Raw genomic sequence first — 22211 nt, forward strand, 5'->3', positions numbered from 1 at the left:
GATGCTTGTTATGACTGTACTGTATTACAATAACATAAATATTTATAATACATTTAATAACAAAATAGATATTACCTCTAAGTTTAACTTATATTCAAGTTTAAAAAAGTAGTATTAACTTTTCAAAGCTTTTTATGATGAGTCTAGAGAGGAAAGTAAAATATGTAGATGTCATCTCTTATAAACTCTTAGCACATCCAGAAGCTTATGAAGTATTCTCTACCATTTTTTATTCCCATCTTTATCAGCCAGAAAAATATTTTCAATGTCATAAATGATTTCGGGGCAAAGACAAAGGCCCAAAGTGCCAACAATAAAACATAGTCTCAGGGTTATAATAAATTAGAGGCTGTAAGACCCTTTAAGATTTTAGAATGATGTCAAGCAATGCCTCATAGGCCCTGAAGGCTACAGAATAAATACTGTGGGCATTTTCTACAGCACTTGGATTCTCAGCCCAAGGTAGAAGGGGCCTGCCTAGAAGAGATTTATGGAAGTGGCTTTTGTCTAATGGGGTGGACTAATTTGCTACATAAGGCTCACACAATTTTTAAGAAAATTATATTGATGAAGATACCATCGGTCAACTAAAAGAGACAAGCAGTTCAAAGGGAAAAGTCTAGTCCCCCCAATTCTCTACAGGTCTTTTCTTCTTAAGTCTTTTTCTCTTAAGCTCTCCTCTACAAACAAAAATATTGCTGTATCAATTATCTATTGCTACATAAAAAAAAAATCCCAAAACTTACTGGCTTAAAACAATGATTTAAAAATTTCTCATATTTCTGTGGATTGACTGGTCATTCTTCTGCTTCAAATGTTGTCAGCTGGAATCACTCACATGGCTGTATTCAGATGGTTGCTAAGCTGAGCTAGAAGGTTCAAGAAGACCTCTCTCACTTGTCTGAGGCCTTGAAAATGTGATTGATTGGGGCATCTCATTTCTTCCCTATATGGCCTTTCTCTCCATGTGGTGTCTCTAGGGATTCTCCATGTGGTCCTTCTCTCCAGCAGGATAGCATGGAATTCTAGCATGATGGCTCAGGACTCCAGGAGCATGAAAATGGAAACTGTCAGGCCTTATTTTCACCACATTTTATTGGTCAAAGTAAGTTACAAGGCCGGCCTAGATTGAAGGGGAAGGAAAATGGACCCCACTCCTCGAAGAGAAGAGTGGTATGCTTGTACAGGGAGGGGAAGAATTATTTGGGGGCCATCTTTGACAACTATCATAATCCACCATCTGGCCACAATTCTTGTCCCACCTACATGCAAAACTATACTCACCCTGTACCCTAAAAGTCTCATCCCATGATGACATTAGTTTAAGTTCAGTATCTTATCATCTAAATCAGGTCCAGATGTGGAGAAAATGCCTCAGGTATTGTTCCTCAGGTGCAGCTACTTGGGAGTGGCTTCTCTCAGTCCAGATTTTCTAGGATAGAAAAACCACACAAACACTCCCAGTCAAAAAGGGGGTCAGGGAAATGGGAGACACAAAACTAAAATTGTTGTTGAGGGCCTCTACACTAAAGGCAAGTAGGATAGTCCTTGGTTGTGGTTCTGTTCATCCCTCTGGTGGTGATTTCCTAATCCATCCCTCACCTTGCTTCTTGGCTCCTCCCTCTGGGATTCTGGCTCTGCCCGCCAGTCATTCTTCCTTTTTCCTAAGAAAAGGAAAGCACTGGGTTGGAAATATTTCCTCTAAACTCTTCTTTTAAATTGAACAGTTCCTTCGTTAGCTCATTTCTCTCTTCTTGTACATTATCATCAGTAGCTGTACAAAGTTAATTGGTACTTTTCATCACTCTGCCTGGAAATTTCCTTAAGAGATCTATAAACTCATAAAGTTCATTTTCTATGTTCTTTGTTATGGCAGGCAGAAGTATTGCCAAGATTCTGTTACCATATAACTCAGGTCCTATATTTTCCAGCGTTTAATAATTTCCTTACTGCCTTTTTCCACCCTCTACTAAGAGTTTGTTTACTATTCTTCAAGGCTAATAGCCTTCTAACCAACTGTATTATTATTTTTCTGCTGCTTGTGTAATATAACACCAAACTTAGCAGGCTTAACCAACACAAATTTATTATTATATAGTTCTGTAGCTTAGAAGCACAACACTGATCTCACAGGAATAAAAACAAGATGTTGGCTGAACAATATTCCTTTCTGGAGGCTCTTAGAGAGGAACATGTTCCCTTGCCTCTTCCAGCTTCTAGAGGCTGCCTACATTCCTTGGCTTGTGGTTCCCCTCGCCCATCTGCAAAGCCAGCAACAGAGTCCTAATTTCGTATCACTCTGACCTCCTCTTATGTATCCCTCTTCCACTTTAAGGACCCTTGTGTTTATATTGGCCCACCTGGATAACCCAAGGTAACCTCCACATCTCAAGATCCTTAATCACATCTGCAAAGTCCCTTTTACCACGTAAGGTAACATATCCATAGTTTCTGGGGATTAGGATGTGGATATCTTGAGGTAGGGGAGCATTATTCTGTCTACCACACTGACCTTTCAGCCTCCACTAGCAGTCTTCTTGCCACTCTTCCAATCCCCAACCTGCTACCTAGTCTTAAAGCCAGTACCACATGTTTCTGCATTTTGTTAAGATTATATGCTACTCCAGATACCAATTTCTCTGTTGCTGAGTAACAAATCACTCCAAAAAATGTAGTGTTTTAAAATAATAACAATCATTTATAAATTCTCTTAATTCTCTGTTTGTTTATATTTTTTGCTCCTCATGTGTGCTGGGGTCACTTCTGCAGCTGCATGCAGCTGATCTCACTCAGTCACCAAATGTAGGAAGGGCAGGACCTGAAGCAAAGTGGCCCTCTGCAGTTGAGCTAGACTGTGAAGAAACTGGAAGCTGGAGGTTGCTGACCTCATTCCTTGTGGTTGGGCAGCAAGGCCTTTCTTGAAGATGAATCTGGGCAGCATATCTCTTTGCTTACCACAATCTACCCCTTGCTTCATATAGGTCTATTTCTCCATGTATGTTTAGGAAGCAGCTCCTACAAGAGTGAAGGGGCCTCTTTTCCTGAGGGGATCTTAGAAGATAGAGGTTAGTGGGACAAACTACAGTCCCTACTGCTGTAGTAAGGCTGTAGAATACAATCAATACTTGTCATCTCCCCCCTCCACTATCAATTCTAGATTTCCCTCATCCTCCACTACCACCTCTGCTGCTGTTGTTGGCTTACCTGGTGTTGTGACCTAGACCCTCATTCCCTGAGGGGCCTGAGTTTCTGCCATCATGCATTTATCAGGATGGAGTTGCTATACCTTCTCCTTACAGTCACAATTTGTTAAGTGTATCACTTGGGCTCCATATTTACTCTTTTCTACCTTAATAGTGAGTGTAACAGGATCCCTATCTTCTTCTGATGATCAGAGTCAATTATCCCTGGCAAGAAGGTGTCCCCTTTTCTTGCCTGCTGGTCTCTGGGCACAAGGAGCCCAAAGTACCCAGGTAGCAGCTGCAGCTTATATTTCAATGGAATTTTTGCTATATTTCTTAGAAGTGTATCCCCTTTAGGGACCAAGACCTCTCAATATGCGGAGTTCAGAGTTGTGAAGATAGGAAACATAAATAGCACTTTAAGGGTCATTAGAAGTGATTGTAAGGGCTAGGGACACGTCTGCTTTCACCCCTTGGCTTCTAGACCCATATTTTTTGTACTGAGGCACAGTGCCATATAAATAGCTTTGATCCAATGCATATAATACATCTTGGAGTATGGCACCTCACTCTTTCAGAGTATTGCCTCTGAACTGGTATTCAGCTGTACCTTCAGCAGGTTGCTCTGAGGCCCTATCAGGCTGGCAGTTTCTGGGTGGTGAGATATGTGACATTATCAGTGGATCCTGTGGATAAGGGTCCACTCCTGCACTTCCTTTTTTGCAAAACAGGTTCCCTGGTTTGATGTGACATTATGTGAGATTTCATGCTAGTGAATCTAATATTACATAAACACTCAGATGGTGGTACTGGCTGAGGCTCTTTGCATAGGAAAAGCAACCCCATATCTGGAATATGTGTCTATTCCAGTAACAAGAATCAGGTGGTCACTCCAGGATGGAAGGGGCCTAACGTAGCCAACTTGACACTTGGTCTCAAGGAATGGTGTCATATCGGGAGCTCAGTGTTTCTCTCTATTGCTGGCAGTTTGGGCATTCAGCAGCAGAAGGTAAATTAGCCTTGATCAGTTGAACCCACACTCTGTCTTCATCCCTTCTCCAGTGGACACTCCATTCATGTGCCCAAGGGCCAGCACCAGTTGGCCAATGACTGAGGCAGATGATGTCAACTGGGCAATTTATTCAGTCTTCTTTATTGTTTAGTGCCTCTTCAGTAGTGGATGCTCTCTGGTGGGTGTTACATGCAATACAAAGACCTTCACTGTTCATGCTCACGCTCAGTGCCAATATGTCCATCCACAGGCCTCTATTCCAGACTTCCTGTGGTTGATCTTCCAATATTTCTTCTCCTAGGACAATTACCAGTTCAGCCACTCAGACTACTCAGTTCTGGACAAGCTTTGTGTGCAACTAAAGACGTCCACTTTCTGTGGTACTTAGCCGTCCAATTCTGTTATTCTTAAATCTATGAGTTCCTTCATGAGTCTCAAGTACTTGATATACTGCACTCACTAGTTCATTCTCTTCCACAGGTAAACTCTCTCATTTTACCACTGGTGAAAGCTGCCACCTTGAGCCAGGGGCTCCTTATGTTCCATGTGCCACATGTGATGGATTCCTCACAGACACCTTAGACCACTACTGGGACCAACTGTCACAGTTCGGTTCTCTGAAGATCCTGAGATGGAATTTGGGCTGCAAGATGTTTATCAGAGAACACTTGTCAAGGGAAGGGGAAGAAGCAGATTGTGCAGAGGAAGAAGTCAAGCTGCAAAGGAGGAAGCTCTGGAGTGAGTTTTGCCTGACATTATGTGATGCATTAGGCTGAAATGGCAAGGGTTTTACATCCCCATTGTGTTCGGTCCTCAGATCTAGGGAGGATGTGACCTCAGGTAAAGTGTTCTCTACAGCTGCTGCAGATGAAGTGCTGAGAGCTGGAGAATTTATGTCCTCCACACTTCCTGAGGTTCATCAAGTCTTTCCTGGAAGGGGGATCAAGGCAGCACATCTCCATATCTATCAGAGCACCTAATCCATTTGCAAATCATATTTGGCTCTAACTTCAAATATATCCAGGATCTGACCATTCCTTACCACTCTTTTATTATCATGACTGCTCTTGTCCAAGCAAGTATCATCTTTCACATGGACTATTGAAATAGTATTCTAATTAATCTTCCTACTTAACTCCTTACCCTCTTACAGGCTATTTTCCACAAAGGAGTCAGAATAATCCTTTAAAAATATAAGTCAAATCTTGTCACTCCTTTGCTTAAACCCTCCAATGGCTTCATATCTCACTCAGAGTAAAATCCAAGCATCTACCATGGTCTCCAAAGCATTAAAGATGTGACCCCTTATCCCTACTCCACTATGATCCTGTCTTCTACCACTTTTTCCCCTCCCACAAATTGGTCCAGCTAAGCTGGCCTCCTTGCTATTTCCCAAACATGCCAAGTATATTGCTGCCTCAGGCCCTCTGCACATACTTGTTCCCTTTCCTCAGAATGCTATTCTTTGTGTTATCTGCACGGCTCACTTTCTCTCCCTTCATTCAGGTCTCTGCTCGATTCTACCTTATTGAGGCTTTCCAAGATGACCTTATTTAAAATAGCATCTCTTTCCTGCACCAGTCACTGTTTGTCTCTTACTCTGCTTTACTTTCCTTCTTAGCACTTATTACCTAATGTGCTATATCCATTACCTAGAAAAGAATCTGGCACATAGTAGGCAACCAAAACTTTCTTTTGAATGGACGAATTCTGGAATTTCCCTTTGCTGCTTTCTTGATGCTCTCTCCTCCCTTTTGGTTTCTTCCTGCATTTTTAAGGCAAACATCCTCCAGTATCTTCCTAAACATCTTTATCTCAAGGATATATGGGAGGTAAATTTTTTGAGACATTGTATGTCTCTAGTCTATACTCACACTTGATCGTATAACTGGAAACAGAAACCAAATCGTTTTCACTTAAGAGTTCTGAAGTCATCACCCCAATGTTTTCTACTTTCCAATATTTTTGAGAAGTCCTCTAACAACGTGATTCTTGACCTTTGTATGACTTATTTCTTCTCTTTGAAAATTTTGTTTATTTTCTGTGTTTCTGTGGTGTTCTGCAATTCCTTGATGCTAAGCCTTACTCTGTGCTTTTTCTTTCATTGTAAAGACCCGTGTCCTTCAGTTTTAGGAATTAAAAACATTTTTTTTCCCCACAATTCTCATTCTGTCTGTAACTCTTATTATCTAGATAAAGGGCCTCATGGAGTAGTCCCTAATTTTTTTTTCCTTCTATTTTTCATTTCTTTGACTTTCTGGGAGACCTCCTCAAGGGGAAAAATAAACATCACTCTGAGTTTAGTAATGACCTTTAGAAAGAAAGTCAAAACAAAGTATTGTTTTTTGACTAGCTAGTTATTCACTCATTATAGTGGCAGAATTAGTGAATAAAGATACTGAGGTCATAGATACTAAATTAATCAGCAAAGTGTTGATGCGAACATTACAGCACAGGTGAGTAATTTTCTCCATCAAACACAATATTCTATAAAACTATGTAATGAGATAAATGCTATTTATTATAACTACATATAAAGTAAGATTGCAATTGTCAGAATCTCAAGAGGATAATATAGAAACATCATGGTTAAAAATAATTTGGAGAGTAGTGCCTTGGTCCATCTCAGCAATCCAGCTAGAAACTCAATATGATTATAATATACAGTGTACGTGTAGATTAATAGATTAAGTCTATGAATAGACTCATTCCACCTGGCTAATACTCTATTTTTTGTTAATTTAAGGTAACTGGTATACAAATAATCTCCAACTTTCTCCTTAACAACAAACGGTATTGGCTAGTATAAGCACTATTATCAGTGTCTTTCTCCTCAAGGTTTTTATTAAATAAAACGTAACATGTAGCCTATAGTTTCAACTACAACTTTAAACAAAGGTTGAACTTTTTTTGGAAGTTATAATATTCTATTCATATGCTATATTTTCTCTTCCAACTCTTGTATTGATTTATTTCACCATTCACATTTTTATCTTTTTTTATATTATCATTTTAAAATTTACATCTTACGGAAAAATGCAAACAAACTTTTTGGCCAATCCAATAATTTACAGAATCTTTTTTTTTTTAACATCTTTATTGGAGTATATTTGCTTTACAATGGTGTGTTAGTTTGTGCTTTAAAAGAAAGTGAATCAGCTATGAATATACATATATCCCCATATCTCCTCCCTCCTGCATCTCCCTCCCACCCTCCCTCTCCCACCCATCTAGGTGGTCACAAAGCAGTGAGCTAATATCCCTGTGCTATGCAGCTGCTTCCCACTAGCTATCTATTTTACATTTGGTAGTATATATAAGTCCATGCCACTCTCTCACTTCGTCCCAGCTTACCCTTCCCCCTCCCCATATCCTCAAGTCCATTCTCTACTTCTGTGACTTTATTCCTGTCCTGCCCCTAGGTTCTTCAGAACCTTTTTTTTTTTTTTTTACATTCAATACATATGTGTTAGCATATGGTAATTATTTTTCTCTTTCTGACTTACTTCACTCTGTATGACAGTCTCTAGGTCCATCCACCTCACTACAAATAACTCAATTTCGTTTCTTTTTATGGCTGAGTAATAATCCATTTTATATATGTGCCACATCTTCTTTATCCATTCATCTGTCGATGGACACTTAGGTTGCTGGCTATTCATCCATTCAACAGAAATTTTTGGTTGCCTACTATGTCCTGGCTATTGTAAATAGAGCTGCAATGAACAATGTGGTACATGACTTTTTTGAATTATGGTTTTCTCAGGGTATATGCCTAGTAGTGGGATTGCTGAGTCGTATGGTAGTTCTATTTTTAGTTTTTTAAGGAAGCTCCATAATGTTCTCCATAGTGGTGGGATAAGTTTACATTCCCACCAATAGTGCACGAGGGTTCCCTTATCTCCACTCCCTCTCCAGCATTTATTGTTTGTAGATTTTTTGATGATGGCCATTCTGACTGGTGTGAGGTGATACCTCCTTGTAGTTTTGATTTTCATTGCTCTAATGATTAGTGATGGTGAGCATCCTTTTATGTGTTTGTTGGTAATCTGTATATCTTCTCTAGAGAAATGTCTATTTAGGTCTTCTGCCCATTTTTGGATTGGGTTGTTTGTTTTTTGATATTGAGCTGCATGATCTGCTTGTAAATTTTGGAGATTAATCCTTTGTCAGTTGCTTCATTTGCAAATATTTTCTCCCATTCTGAGGGCTGTCTTTTCACCTTGTTTATGGTTTCCTTTGCTGTGCAAAAGTTTTAAGTTTCATTAGGTCCCATTTGTTTTTTTTTTTTTATTTCCAATTCTCTAGGAGGTGGGTCAAAAAGGATCTTGCTGTGATTTATGTCATATAGTGTCCTGCCTATGTTTTCCTCTAAGAGTTTTATAGTGTCTGGCCTTATATTTAAGTCTTTAATCCATTTTTGAGTTTATTTTTCTGTACAGTGTTAGGGAGTGTTCTAATTTCATTCTTTTATATGTGGCTGTCCAGTTTTCCAAGCACCACTTACTGAAGAGGCTATCTTTTTTCCATTGTATATTCTTGCTTCCTTTATCAAAGATAAGGTGACCAAATGTGCATGGGTTTATCTCTGGGCTTTCTATCCTGTTCCATTGATCTATATTTCGGTTTTTGTGCCAGTACCATACTGTCTTAATTACTGTAGCTTTGTAGTATAGTCTGAAATCCGGGAGCCTGATTCCTTCAGCTCCGTTTTTCTTTCTCAAGATTGCTTTGGCTATTCAGGGTCTTCTGTGTTTCCATACAAATTGTGAAATTTTTCGTTCTAGTTCTGTGAAAAATGCCATTGGTAGTTTGATAGGGATTGCATTGAATCTGTAGATTGCTTTGGGTAGTATAGTCATTTTCACAATGTTGATTCTTCCAATCCAAGAACATGGTATACCTCTCCATCTGTTTGTATCATCTTTAATTTCTTTCATCAGTGTCTTATAGTTTTTTGCATACAGGTCTTTTGTCTCCTTAGGTGGGTTTATTCCTAGGTATTTTATTGTTTTTGTTGTAATGGTAAATGGGAGTGTTTCCTTAATTTCTCTTTCAGATTTTTCATCATTAGTATGTAGGAATGCAAGAGACTTCTGTGCATTAATTTTGTATCTTGCTACTTTATCAAATTCATTGATTAGCTCTAGTAGTTTTCTGGTAGCATCTTTAGGATTGTCTATGTATAGTATCATGTCAACTGCAAACAGTGACAGCTTTACTTCTTTTTTTCTGATTTGGATTCCTTTTATTTCTTTTTCTTCTCTGATTGCTGTGCCTAAAACGTCCAAAACTATGTTGAATAATAGTGGTGAGAGTGGACAACCTTGTCTTGTTCCTGATCTTAGAGAAATGGTTTCATTTTCTCACCATTTAGAATGATGTTGGCTGTGGGTTTGTCATAGGTGGCCTTTATTATGTTGAGGTAAGTTCCCTCTATGCCTATTTTCTGGAGGGTTTTTATCATAAATGGGTGTTGAAGTTTGTCAAAAGCTTTTCCTGCATCTATTGAGATGATAATATGGTTTTCTCCCTCAATTTGTTAATATGGTTTATCACATTGATTGATTTGCGTATATTAAAGAATCCTTGCATTCCTGGGATAAACCCCACTTGATCATGGTGTATGATTCTTTTAATGTGCTTTTGGATTCTGTTTGCTGGTATTTTGTTGAGGATTTTTGGATCTATGTTCATCAGTGGTATTGGCCTGTAGTTTTCTTTTTTGGTGACATCCTTATCTGGTTTTGGTATCAGGGTGATGGTGGCCTTGTAGAATGAGTTTGGGAGTGTTCCTCCCTCTGCTATATTTTGGAAGAGTTTGAGAAGGATAAGTGTTAGCTCTTCTCTAAACGTTTGATAGAATTCACCTGTGAAGCCATCTGGTCCTGGGTTTTTGTTTGTTGGAAGATTTTTAATCACAGTCTCAATTTCAGTGCTTGTGATTGGTCTGTTTATATTTTCTATTTCTTCCTGGTTCAGTCTCAGAAGGTTGTGCTTTTGTAAGAATTTGTCCATTTCTTTCAGGTTGTCCATTTTATTGGCATAGAGTTGCTTGTAGTAATCTCTCATGATCCTTTGTATTTCTGCAGTGTCAGTTGTTACTTCTTTTTCATTTCTAATTCTGTTGATTTGAGTCTTCTCCATTTTTTTCTTGATGAGTCTGGCTAATGGTTTATCAATTTTGTTTATCTTCTCAAAGAACCAGCTTTTAGTTTTATTGATCTTTGCTATCGTTGCCTTCATTTCTTTTTCATTTATTTCTGATCTAATCTTTATGATTTCTTTCCTTCTGCTAACTTCAGGGTTTTTTTTTGTTCTTCTTTCTCTAATTGCTTTAGGTGCAAGGTTAGGTTGTTTATTTGAGATGTTTCCTGTTTCTTAAGGTAGGACTGTATTGCTATAAACTTCCCTCTTAGAACTGCTTTTGCTGCATCCCATAGGTTTTGGGTCGTCGTGTCTCCATTGTCATTTGTTTCTAGGTATTTTTTGATTTCCTCTTTGATTTCTTCAGTGATCACTGGGTTATTAAGTAGTGTATTGTTTAGCCTCCCTGTGTTGTATTTTTTATAGATTTTTTCCCTGTAATTGATATCTAGTATCATAGCACTGTGGTTGGAAAAGATACTTGATACAATTTCAAGTTTTTAAAATTTACCAAGGCTTGATTTGTGACCCAAGATATGATCTATCTTGGAGAATGTTCCATGAGCACTTGTGAAGAAAGTCTATTCTGTTGTTTTTGAATGGAATGTACTATAAATATCAATTAAGTCCATCTTGTTCAATGTGTCATTTAAAGCTTGTGTTGCCACTCCAGAGCCCACGAGCCACAACTACTGAAGCCCACACACCAAGAGCCTGTGCTCCACAACAAGAGAAGCCCGCGCACCTCAACGAAGAGTAGCCCCCACTCGCCACAAACAGAGAAAAGCCCGTGCGTAGCAACAAAGACCCAACGCAGTCAAAAATAAATAAAATAAAATAAATAAATTTTAAAAAAATTAAAAAAATAAAAGCCTGTGTTGCCTTAGTTATTTTCATTCTGGATGATCTGTCCTTTGGTGAAAGTGGGGTGTTAAAGTCCCCTACTATGATTGTGTTACTGTCGATTTCCTCTTTTATGGCTGTTAGCATTTGCCTCATGTTTGAGGTACTCCTATGCTAGATGCATATATATTTACAATTGCTGTATTTTCTTCTTGGATTGATCCCTTGATCATTATGTAGTGTCCTTCTTTGTCTCTTGTAATAGTCTTTATTTTAAAGTCATTTTGTCTGAGAATTTCTACTCCAGCTTTCTTTTGATTTCCATTTGCATGGAATATCTTTTTCCATCCCCTCATTTTCAGTCTGTCTGTGTCCCTAGGTCTGAAGTGCATCTCTTGTAGACAGCATATATACAGGTCTTGTTTTTGTATCCATTCAGCCAGTGTATGTCTTTTGGTTGTAGCATTTAATCCATTCACATTTAAGGTAGTTATCTACATGTATGTTCCTATTACCATTTTCTTAATTGTTTCGGGTTTGTTATTGTAGGTCTTCTCCTTCTCTTGTGTTTTCTGCCTAGAGAAGTTCCTTTAGCATTTGTTGTAAAGCTGGTTTGGTGGTGCTGAATTCTCTTAACTTTTGCTTGTCTGTAAAGGTTTTACTTTCTCCATCAAATCTGAATGAGATCCTTGCTGGGTAGAGTGATCTTGGTTGTAGGTTTTTCCCTTTCATCACTTTAAAAATGCCCTGCCACACTCTTCTGGCTTGCAGAGTTTCTGCTGAAAGATCAGCTGTTAACCTTATGGGGATTCCATTGTATGATATTTGTTGATTTTCCCTTGTTGCTTTTAATATTTTTTCTTTGTATTTAATTTTTGATAGTTTGATTAATATGTGTCTTGGCGTGTTTCTCCTTGGATTTATCCTGTATGGGACTCTCTGCGCTTCCTGGACTTGATTGACTATTTCCTTTCCCATGTTAGGGAAGTTTTCAAATATAATCTCTTGAAATATTTTCTCAGTCCCTTTCTTTTTCTTTTCTTCTTCTGCAAGCCCTATAATTCGAATGTTGGTGCATTTAATGTTGTCCCAGAGGTCTCTAAGATTGTCCTCAATTCTTTTTTTTCCCTTTATTCTGCTCTGCAGTAGTTATTTCCACTATTTTATCTTCCAGGTCACTTATCTGTTCTTCTGCCTCAGTTATTCTGCTATTGATTCCTTCTAGAGAATTTTTAATTTCATTTATTGTGTTGTTCATCATTGTTTGTTTGCTCTTTAGTTCTAGGTCCTTGTTAAACGTTTCTTGTATTTTCTCCATTGTATTTCCAAGATTTTGGATCATCTTTACTATCATTTTTCTGAATTCTTTTTCAGGTGGATTGCCTATTTCCCCTTCATTTGTTTGGTCTGGTGGGTTTTTACTTTGCTCCTTCATCTGCTGTGTGTTTCTCTGTCTTCTCATTTTGCTTAACTTACTGTGTTTGGGGTCTCCCTTTTGCAGGCTGCAGGTTCATAGTTCCCGTTGTTTTTGGTGTCTGCCCCCAGTGGCTAAGGTTGGTTCAGTGGGTTGTGTAGGCTTCCTGGTGGAGGGGACTAGTGCCTGTGTTCTGGTGGATGAGGCTGGATCTTGTCTTTCTGGTGGGCAGGACTGGTCTGGTGGTGTGTTTTGGGGTGTCTGTGACGTTATTATGATTTTAGGCAGCCTCTCTTCTAATGGGTGGGGTTGTGTTCCTGTCTTGCTAGTTGTTTGGCATAGGGTGTCCAGCACTGTAGCTTGCTGGTCGTTGAGTGGAGTTGGGTCTTAGTGTTGAGATGGAGATCTCTGGGAGAGCTTTTGCCATTTGATATTACGTGGAGCCTGGAGGTCCCTGGTGGACCAATGTCCTGAACTCGTGTCTCCCACCTCAGAGGCACAGGCCTGACACCCAGTTGGAGCTACAAGACCCTTTGGGGAAGTCTGAGGTCTTCTGCCAGCATTCAGTAGGTGTTCTGTAGCAGTTGTTCCACATGTAGAGGTATTTCTGATGTATTTGTGGGGAGGAAGGTGATCTCCACCTCTTACTCCTCTGCCATCTTGAAGGTCTCCCCAGGATCTCTTTTTTGTCTAGTGCTTGTTCTGTTTCATACTATCCCATTCTTGTTTTGTGAATACAATACAGTTTCTTTTTTTTTGAAGATATTTAGTTTTTTTTCCCTTTTGTTCTCTGCTTGTCTGTTTCCTTTGGATTTCCCCCCCCCCCTTTTCTAATTTGGAGTCTTTCACCAAGTGTTATTAATGGGTGGTGGTCTTCATTGCAGGCTCATTGAGTGTTTAGCCAAACTTTTCACTAGGGTCTTTTTTTTTTTTTTCCTATACAACCTTTTATTCAGGTGACCAAGTAGTTAATCACAGTCATAAATAATGTACAAATTAAAAATTTCTCTTACTCATGAACTTTATGAGTAAACTTTTTCTCCTTTGGGGGCTCTTGTTTTCTCTGCCTGGATTCAAGTTTACAACCCTTAACAGCCTGTGTGCCATTTAAATGTTTGCAGCTTCAGTGTGCTGTTTCTATCACCCTAAAGAAAACACACACAGTTCTTTCCACTGAGGAGGTGGTAAGGGGCCACATTTTTTGTGACCCGGAGCCCTGACTTTTTAACCTGATGCTGAAGAACCCGTGTTGTGTCTGCAGCACTGATGACTCAGGGAACATTTCAGTGAAGAGTTGTTCCTGGTTTATTTTACTGTTTTGTTTCTCTCTGTGGAGCTGGTTTCTATCATCTAGGATACTGGACACAGGGGGTTGTGGGTGGGCGGCTGAGACTGGTTAAGGGGCCCCCACACTAGGGTCTTTTAATTGCCAGTATTTAGAGGCAAAAGTGTGGTAAAATTATCACCTGCAGTAACATGGAAGACATAAAATGTACCTAATACCCTCATGGCATTGGGTGAGATTTTGAGGCAGAATTTTGAAAGAACAAGCTGTCTGCTATTCACTGCAATTTATAAGGTACTCTAAGACAAGCTCAAAAATAAGGAAGTGGTAATGCAAATATTATTGAGAGGGAATATAGAGCCTAGACTGGAAAATGAAATTGTTTTTCACCAAATCAAATGTTTGATCATTAAATATAACCTTAGGACAAAGAACAAATCCAGTGTATTGCCATTACGATGGCCTCAAGTAAAAGACCAACTAAGGTCTAACTATACACTCATTTTTTACAACCTGTGAAGGAATTAAAGAGATGCCTTTCAGCTGAATCAAAGAGCTACTAGAAAGATTAAGGAAATTAGAAAAGCGATATGTTCAATACATATACATTTCTACAAACTAAGCCATGAGTACTTTAAGCATCTCGGGCCGAACTAGTTAGTGAATGTTTCTCTAATCCTCTTCTGCTGGTCTTCCAGACCTTTATTTCCCCAGCAACTCCCATATTTGGGTGAACCCCAATTCCTTTATTAAACCTCTTCATTCATGTAATACTTTAATGAATCTGCTTTCCTCACCAAATACAGACTAAACCACCTGGCTTCTCTAGAAAAGATAGCTTCAGGCAAAAATTAAATCTATTACTTTATTAGAAGGGGCAATCCAGGCTGGTGAGAGTAAGGAAGTAAGGCTAGCAGAGACTGGGAGCAAATGCAAATTGATAAATTACTGTATAGCATTTGGTTTCTGTTTCATGAAAAGCCATGAAAAGACACTGCTGATAATTTGGCAAGTACAGTTGTTTAGCTACATGGTACATCTCTGGGCAGGAGGGTGAAAAACTATGCCTCAAAATAGTCCATGAGAAGGGAGAGGAATTTGTCCAATGGCTTCTTCTAGTCCATTGATCCAAGTTTTCCAGACAGTTAACTTCACTGCTCTTCCAGATTGCATCATCTAGCCCTTTTGACAATCACTGGGGAAACCCTGTGGCATGATGCTTCCTTGAGTCCAGAAGCGTTGGGATGGGCCAGAGATTCTGAGCACGTGGCTAGTTGACCTCAGGCAGAAGAATCACTCCAGCCTGCTAGTAGTGTGTCACTATGTAGGGTGGTAGCTATGGCAAAGTGGGTGGTGGCCTAGGAAACAGTGGGGCCAAGAATGTGAGAAGGCACTTGAGGAAGGTGTGTCTGATACTATATCCAGAGATGAGATATCTATGGGCACAATAATGCTGTATAATAATAATAGCTATAAAGCTTCAGAGGCATAACAATGGACATCCCTTGCTCACAAATCTGGAATCAGATAGGTGTCAGTTAGGTGGTTCTGCTGATCTTGGCTGGGATGGTTCACATACCTGGGGTTTGACTGGCTATCAGCCAATCGAAGACAGGATTCAGCTAGGGTGACCAGGGTAACCTGACTCTGCTTCATGCATGTCTCACCCTCAAGGAGGCTAACCCAGACATGTATGTGTTTATGGTGACAGCAGTAGCACAAGAGTAAGTGGCAATACACCAGATGTTTGGAAATACATATGGCCCAGAAAGTACTTGAGAATGTACTTCAAAGGAGCATGAAAAAAAGAATACAGGGAGGAGTAAAAAACTAGTGTCATTTTTACAGTCTTTCATACCAAAGAAAAACAAGACAAGTACAAACAATTCATTGTTCAAACAGGTATTATTATTACTTGGGGGGAAAAACTTAAGATTTTTCTGGCCTTAGTTATAAATTAGGCTCTTCCGGAGTATATGGGTCATCTTTCTTAAGACAGCTGTAAGATAGGGGCAAATGAGTTCTTTTACTCCCCCTCTCCCTTTTAACAATTATATTTTGTTGGTTTGGAGAGCCATTTAAATGGCAATAGATTTTGGCTCAGGAAAGTTCAAATTTAGCCCAGAGAAATCCAACTTTGGCCCTGCTTAAATCAATTCAGGCCTTCTTCTGTTCCCAAGGTCAAGTTCTAAACATGAAGAAATCCATTTTAGTTCCATTCTTGAAAAATAACTGCTAGCCAGTTATTGCCTATTAACTAATAGGCAAGTCAGCTAGTTTATTTGGCTAAGAGTATGGGACTAATAATGTTCAAACCTTATATAATCCATATTCCTTTTAATGAAAAGTGTAATAAAATGACCTCACTGAACCAAATCAGAAGTCTGAGATTCTAGATAAGGTTCTACCACTAATTAGTTGTGTGACCTTATAGGCAAGTTACTTAATCTCTTTAGGCCTCAATTGCCACATATATATTAATCAGGGACTGCTCTAAATTACAATGTTTCAAATGTTCTATTTCCACAGTATGTTAGCAGGCATTACTTATTCAAATAAGTTTAAGAAATACTAACTTAAATAAAGTTCAAAACGTTTATTTCAGGACTTTTCAGCACTTTCATTTTGTGCCTTTTGAATCTCTAACAGGGGAATATAAGGTGCAGCAAACAAATTTACCAATAACTCATTTATTCATAAAAACACGTGTCCCACTGAGTATACTTTGGGAAATGTACTGTTATTTCTAGTACCCACATGGGTGAAATTTATCAGTCAGTGTCCCAGAAAGAGGGCAACTTCAAATGGGGACATTTGAGAAAAATATAATAAAATTACTATTTACAAAGGTATAGGCAGGGTTTAGGAAAACCAGCAAGGTATAATGACCTACTCTGGGGTTATTAATACCCTGGACTCATTACGATATAAGTGAAAAGGGGTAAACGGAGGGAGCATGGGCCTGAAGTTAACTGGAATAACTGCTGGCAAAGGGATGCCTGATAGGATGACATTCAGTAGAAGGACACACCCAACCCATGGTGACCTGGCAGGAAAGGAGCAAGGGAAATAAATAAACAATTTCATTTTCCTTTCAACCTCCAATCTCCTGCGGTGCTTCCATTTGCTGATCCCAAGCAAAAGCCAGTGGTCAAGGGGACCTACCTCACAGAGCAGAGAGCAGAATGGGAAAGAGTGGAGGGTGGATCCAGAGGGCAAACAGAAGCTATTCAGCACAGTAGGGTTCCATTCACAAGCAGCTAGATTAGATGATTAAATGATGTCCTCAGGACTCAGTCTTTTTATCTCTCCACTCTGCTTTCCTTTGCTGGCTTCATTCTAAGGCAAGTTCTTGCCACCTGCAGCAGAGATGTCACCAGTAGCTCTAGGATTATATACATCATGCTTATTTCACAATTTCATAAAATAGTAAAAAGAGTAAACACACTTATAGCACTTAGTATATGCCAGGTGCTGTTGAAAGCGCCTTAGACACATTAATTCAGTTAAATCTCACCATAATCCTAAAATAGCTACTGTATTACCATCTCTTCAGAAATGAAGAAACTGACAAATGACTGGTAGGTGAAAAGAGAAAGCTGAGACTTAGATTTAGATAGTCTAGCTCTAGAGTCTGTGCTTTTAACCATTGCTTTTTGAAAAATAAACCCTATCTCCTAGAGCATCTGTATCACTTATCAAGAAGGATGTTGGGACATGTGCTCATCCCTGGATCAATCACTAGGCACTTTGCTTGCTAAATCGGGTCATATGTCCATCCCTATGACAGGACATGATTGCTAGCAATTTCTCCCTAAAAAAGATGCCAGGCAGATGAAAAAAGCAACAAATGTCCACCACAGACAGTGTGGACTTAAGAAGAAATAGCCCTATGGGACTGGAGCTACAATTCTAGTTCTGCCCATGTTTGCCATTAACCTTAAACAAATTACTTGAGGAGATTCTGTGAGTATAGGTGGAAAGATATGAAGATCTCTAAACAAATATCTAATTATATCTAATTACATACATATAAATACAACACATTATTATATTAAAATATGGTAATAAAATTGAGATATGCCAAATTAAAGCAAATAACTTCTGAAATGAATTTTTCGGTCAACACTATCTCTGAAAACTCCCTCAGAAATAACTTCATTTTAAAAAATATGAAGTAAAATAAATAAAACCTTATTTTTTCAAGTGGTCTTACAGACATTATACAGAAATATTTCCTAGGAATAAACAAAGCACAGTTATAATTTTATTGATTTTAGCAAAATAAAATTACATTAAGTGACTTCCTAAAAACTAATGGGTAAGTTTTCTTATTTCCTTGCCTCCAGGGCATTTGGCATTCTTTACCAACTGGTGCATAAAAGAGTAGAAAAATAAAAGATTATCATATTGTCCTTTGTATTTCTCTTTTAAAATATCAGTATGATAATCTACCAGAAAGTAGTAAATGGCTTCAATTGTGGAAAGGAAGGTATCTGGCTTTCCTTTTTGATGGCGCCAAAAGCAAGTTTTTCTTGTTTTCAACTCAACTTGTAGCAACCCTGCCAAAAACAAGTAAGAGAAGTATAAATATTTCCTGTTAACCACAGGGTGTGGTACAATAATAATTTCCCTTAATTACTTTAAGGATTTTCTTTAAATTCCTTCAATCCCAATTCCAAATAGGTTATTTTCTCAAATGCATTAAGGTATATACGGAAGCAATATAAAACACAGGATGAAATCTTATCCATGACAGTTATCTATAAGTCTTGGACCTGTAGCAAATGGGTTAAAAGTAGTTAACATTTAAGATGTTCATCTCTTTCTGTCTTCTACTTGCCAGTGTTTTTTTTGACTTTAACCTGTGACAGGACTAAATTCACCAATTTTCAGAAGAGTTTCATTTCCTTGATAAACTGACATTTAAAATATTGTTCTGAAATTCACTGAGACCAGGTAGGCAGGTTAATGGTCCTTAATACTGTTAAAACTACTTCTGGATTATCACTTTTTGGCTATATGTTCATGAACAGAATACCTAGAGCTGTTTCATTAGCTGTCACATCTGTGTTTCAGAGACTCAATGTGACACTCAATCTGTGTCACATCTGTGTGTCAGCTAATGCCTTGCTCCTGTATATTTAAAGAGGAAATGACTCATGAAATCATACAATAGTACTCTCATCTCTTACAACTCAGATGTCAACATACAAACCCAGAATGCTTTTAGTACCTTAGACCAATACTCAGACTCACATTATATTTAGTTTGCAAATACTTTCTAAAAATCGTATTTTATTTTAAAGTGAGAAATAAAAGTGAAGAAGGTAATATCAAAATTGGCCCACTGACCCAGATTAGGAACCTCTGAGTCATCAATGATTTCCTACTATCACGCCTCACTTTAACCTAACAGCTACCTAAGAAATGTGGCAGAGAATGACAAGAAATAAATAATATAAAAACATACCAAGATATTAAGAGATATGAAGGATCAAATATATATCTAATAGGAGTTCTGTGGGAAACAGCAAAGAGAATGGAGGAGAGATAGCATTTAAAGAGATAATGCCTATGACTGTTTCAGAAACTATTTTAAAAAATGCAAAGTCACAGATACATGACATAATGTATCTCAAGGAGGATAAATACAAAGAAATCAGCGCAGAGATCCTTCTTATAGTAGTGTAACTGCAAAAGAGCAAGACTAAAGAGAATATTTTAAAAGTAGCCATTGAGAACAGACAGATCATATACAAAAGAAAGGTAATCAAAATGACAGGAGAGGGACTTCCCTGGTGGCGCAGTGGTTGAGAGTCTGCCTGCCAATGCAGGGGACACAGGTTAGATACCTGGCCCAGGAAGATCCCACATGCCGCGGAGCAACTAAGCCCGTGCGCCACAACTACTGAGACTGCACTCTAGAGCCTGTGAGCCACAACTACTGAGCCCACGTGACACAACTACTGAGCCCACGTGACACAACTACTGAGCCCATGTGACACAACTACTGAAGCCTGCACACCTATAGCCCGTGCACTGCAACAAGAGAAGCCACTGCAGTGAGAAGCCCGCACACCACAACGAAGAGTAGCGCCCACTCACCGCAACTAGAGAAAGCCCGCGTGCAGCAACAAAGACCCAACACAGCCAAAAATAAAAATTAATTAGTTAAAAAAAAAAAAAAATGACAGGAGACTTTTTATTAGGAACAATAAAATATTGAAGACTCTGGAATAAAATCTTCAAAGTGCCAAGAGGAAATAATTGGCAACCTAAAATTACCTACCCAGCAGAACTATATATCAAGAACAAGAGTGAAAAATATTAATAGACAAACAAAAATATGCCAATAAACATATGCCAACTGGAGATCCAATGGAAGGAATTTCTAGATGTATTTCAGAAAAAACAGTCTGAATTATAAGAATGGTGAGCAAAGAAAATGGTAAACATCTATGCAAATCCAAAGAAATGATGCCAGTATTAAAGAAAAACAATAATAGTATCTAATTTGTGGCCTGAAAATAAATGATGGAACAAAAAATAATGAAGAAAATAACAATAACTAGGAGGGGGATGAATCAAGCTTGTGTATTAAGGCCTTACAGTGTTCAAAAGGAGAGGTAAAATGTTGTTTGACTGAATTTTTTTAAGTTACATGTGCATAGTATAATTCCCTAAAAGAACCAAAATAGGAATATTAAAAAATGGAATATGAAAAATAAAAACTCAATGAATCAAAGAAAAGCCAGGAAAAGAAAAAAGTAGTAAAGAGCAAGACAAATAAAAATAAAATTAAGATGATAGAAATAGGTCCAAATAAATCAATACTCACAGCAAATATAAACTGACTAAACCTGCCATTTAAAAGACAATGATTATCAGACTGAAATACAACAGGGATGACCTCCACAAGGCTTCCATTCAATACTGCACTGGAGGTCTTAGTTAACACAGTAATACAAAAATAATAAATTAATTAGATGCACAAGAACTGAAAAGGAAGAAACACATCTGACATACACAGAAAATATTTTTTACATCTATGAACAAATTATTAGAAATATCTTGGGGCAGAGAGGATTTTTAAAAGACACAAAAGTGGTAAACATGAAAGATTGATAAATTCTACACTAAGAATTTCGGTTCCTCAAAAGATACAGAAATTTAAAAGAGGAGCCACAAACTGCAAGAAGATATTTCAAACATTATTATCTATATTCTAGAATATATAAAGAATTTAAACAAATCAATAAGAAAAGAAAAATGAAACACTAGAAAGATGGACATAGATATTTCATAGAACAGGACATGTGTATGGCCAAATAAGCAAACAAAATGATGCTCAATCCAATTAGTAATTAGAGAAAGGCAAATTATCAATACAATGAGATACCACTTTATACCCACTCTATTGGCAAAAATCAAACATTTGGCAAGACAATGGTAGGAGGGATTATGATCGATGGGAACTCTTACACATTAATTATGGGAGTATAAATTTGTATATCCACACTTTGGAAAACAGGTGGCATTGTCTCGGAAAACTGAACATTCTTATATGTAACAACAGAGCAATTCCATTTCTAGGTACGTTTCCTAGAGGAAGCTTGCACATGTGCAAGAATGTTCATAGTAGCACTGTGTGTAACAGCAAAAACTAGAAATAATTCAATTGTGTCACCAACAGGAGACTGAATGAACTGTAGTATATTCACACAATCAGATATTACAAAGCAGTGAAAATGAATAAACTATAGCTACAAATTTAGAAACAAAATGGTAAGTTTACAATGTGAGTCCTGAGAAAACCACATACAGGTCAAAAAAAGCAAAAGTAAATAATTTAATCTAAAAAGAGCAAATCTTTTTTTAATTGAAGTATGCCATATGATATTATATGTTACAAGTGTCCAATATTGTGATTCACAATTTTTAAAGGTTATACTCCATTTATAGTTATAAAATATTGGTTATATTCCCTGTGTTTTACAATATATCCTTGTAGCTTATTTTATACTTAATAGTTTGTATCTCTTACTCCCCTATCCCTCTATTGTCCCTCCCCCCTTCCCTCTCCCCACTGGTAACCATCGGTTTGTTCTCTCTGTGAGTCTGCTTCTCTTTTGTTATATTCACTAGTTTGTTGTATTTTTTAGATTCCGCATATAAGTGATATCATACAGTATTTGTCTTTCCCTGTCTGCCTTATTTCCCTTAGCATAATGCCCTCCAAGTCCATCCATGTCGCTTCAAATAGCAAAATTTCATTCTTTTTTATGGCTGAGTAGTATTCTATTGTGTGTGTATGTTTGTGTGTGT

At 38.0% G+C, this 22211-nt stretch overlaps 1 protein-coding gene across 4 annotated transcripts in view; it reads right to left on the minus strand.

The window, feature by feature from the left end:
* Window positions 1–1407: 1407 nt before the first annotated feature.
* Window positions 1408–22211, minus strand: part of DTWD1 (DTW domain containing 1) — a 35653-nt gene continuing 14849 nt past the window's right edge. For 2 of the 4 annotated variants that reach the window (XM_061182154.1, XM_061182152.1), the window contains exon 5: window positions 18191–18445. In XM_061182154.1, the coding sequence (XP_061038137.1) occupies window positions 18198–18445 (248 nt within the window). In that variant the 3' untranslated portion in view covers window positions 18191–18197. Of the gene's footprint in view, window positions 1433–16475; window positions 17243–18190; window positions 18446–22211 lie in introns of those variants that run through there. The other 2 variants (XR_009699537.1, XM_061182153.1) reach the window with 2 other exon arrangements.

The sequence above is a fragment of the Eubalaena glacialis genome, chromosome 2 (genome assembly GCF_028564815.1).
Source record: "Eubalaena glacialis isolate mEubGla1 chromosome 2, mEubGla1.1.hap2.+ XY, whole genome shotgun sequence".
NCBI lineage: Eukaryota > Metazoa > Chordata > Mammalia > Artiodactyla > Balaenidae > Eubalaena > Eubalaena glacialis.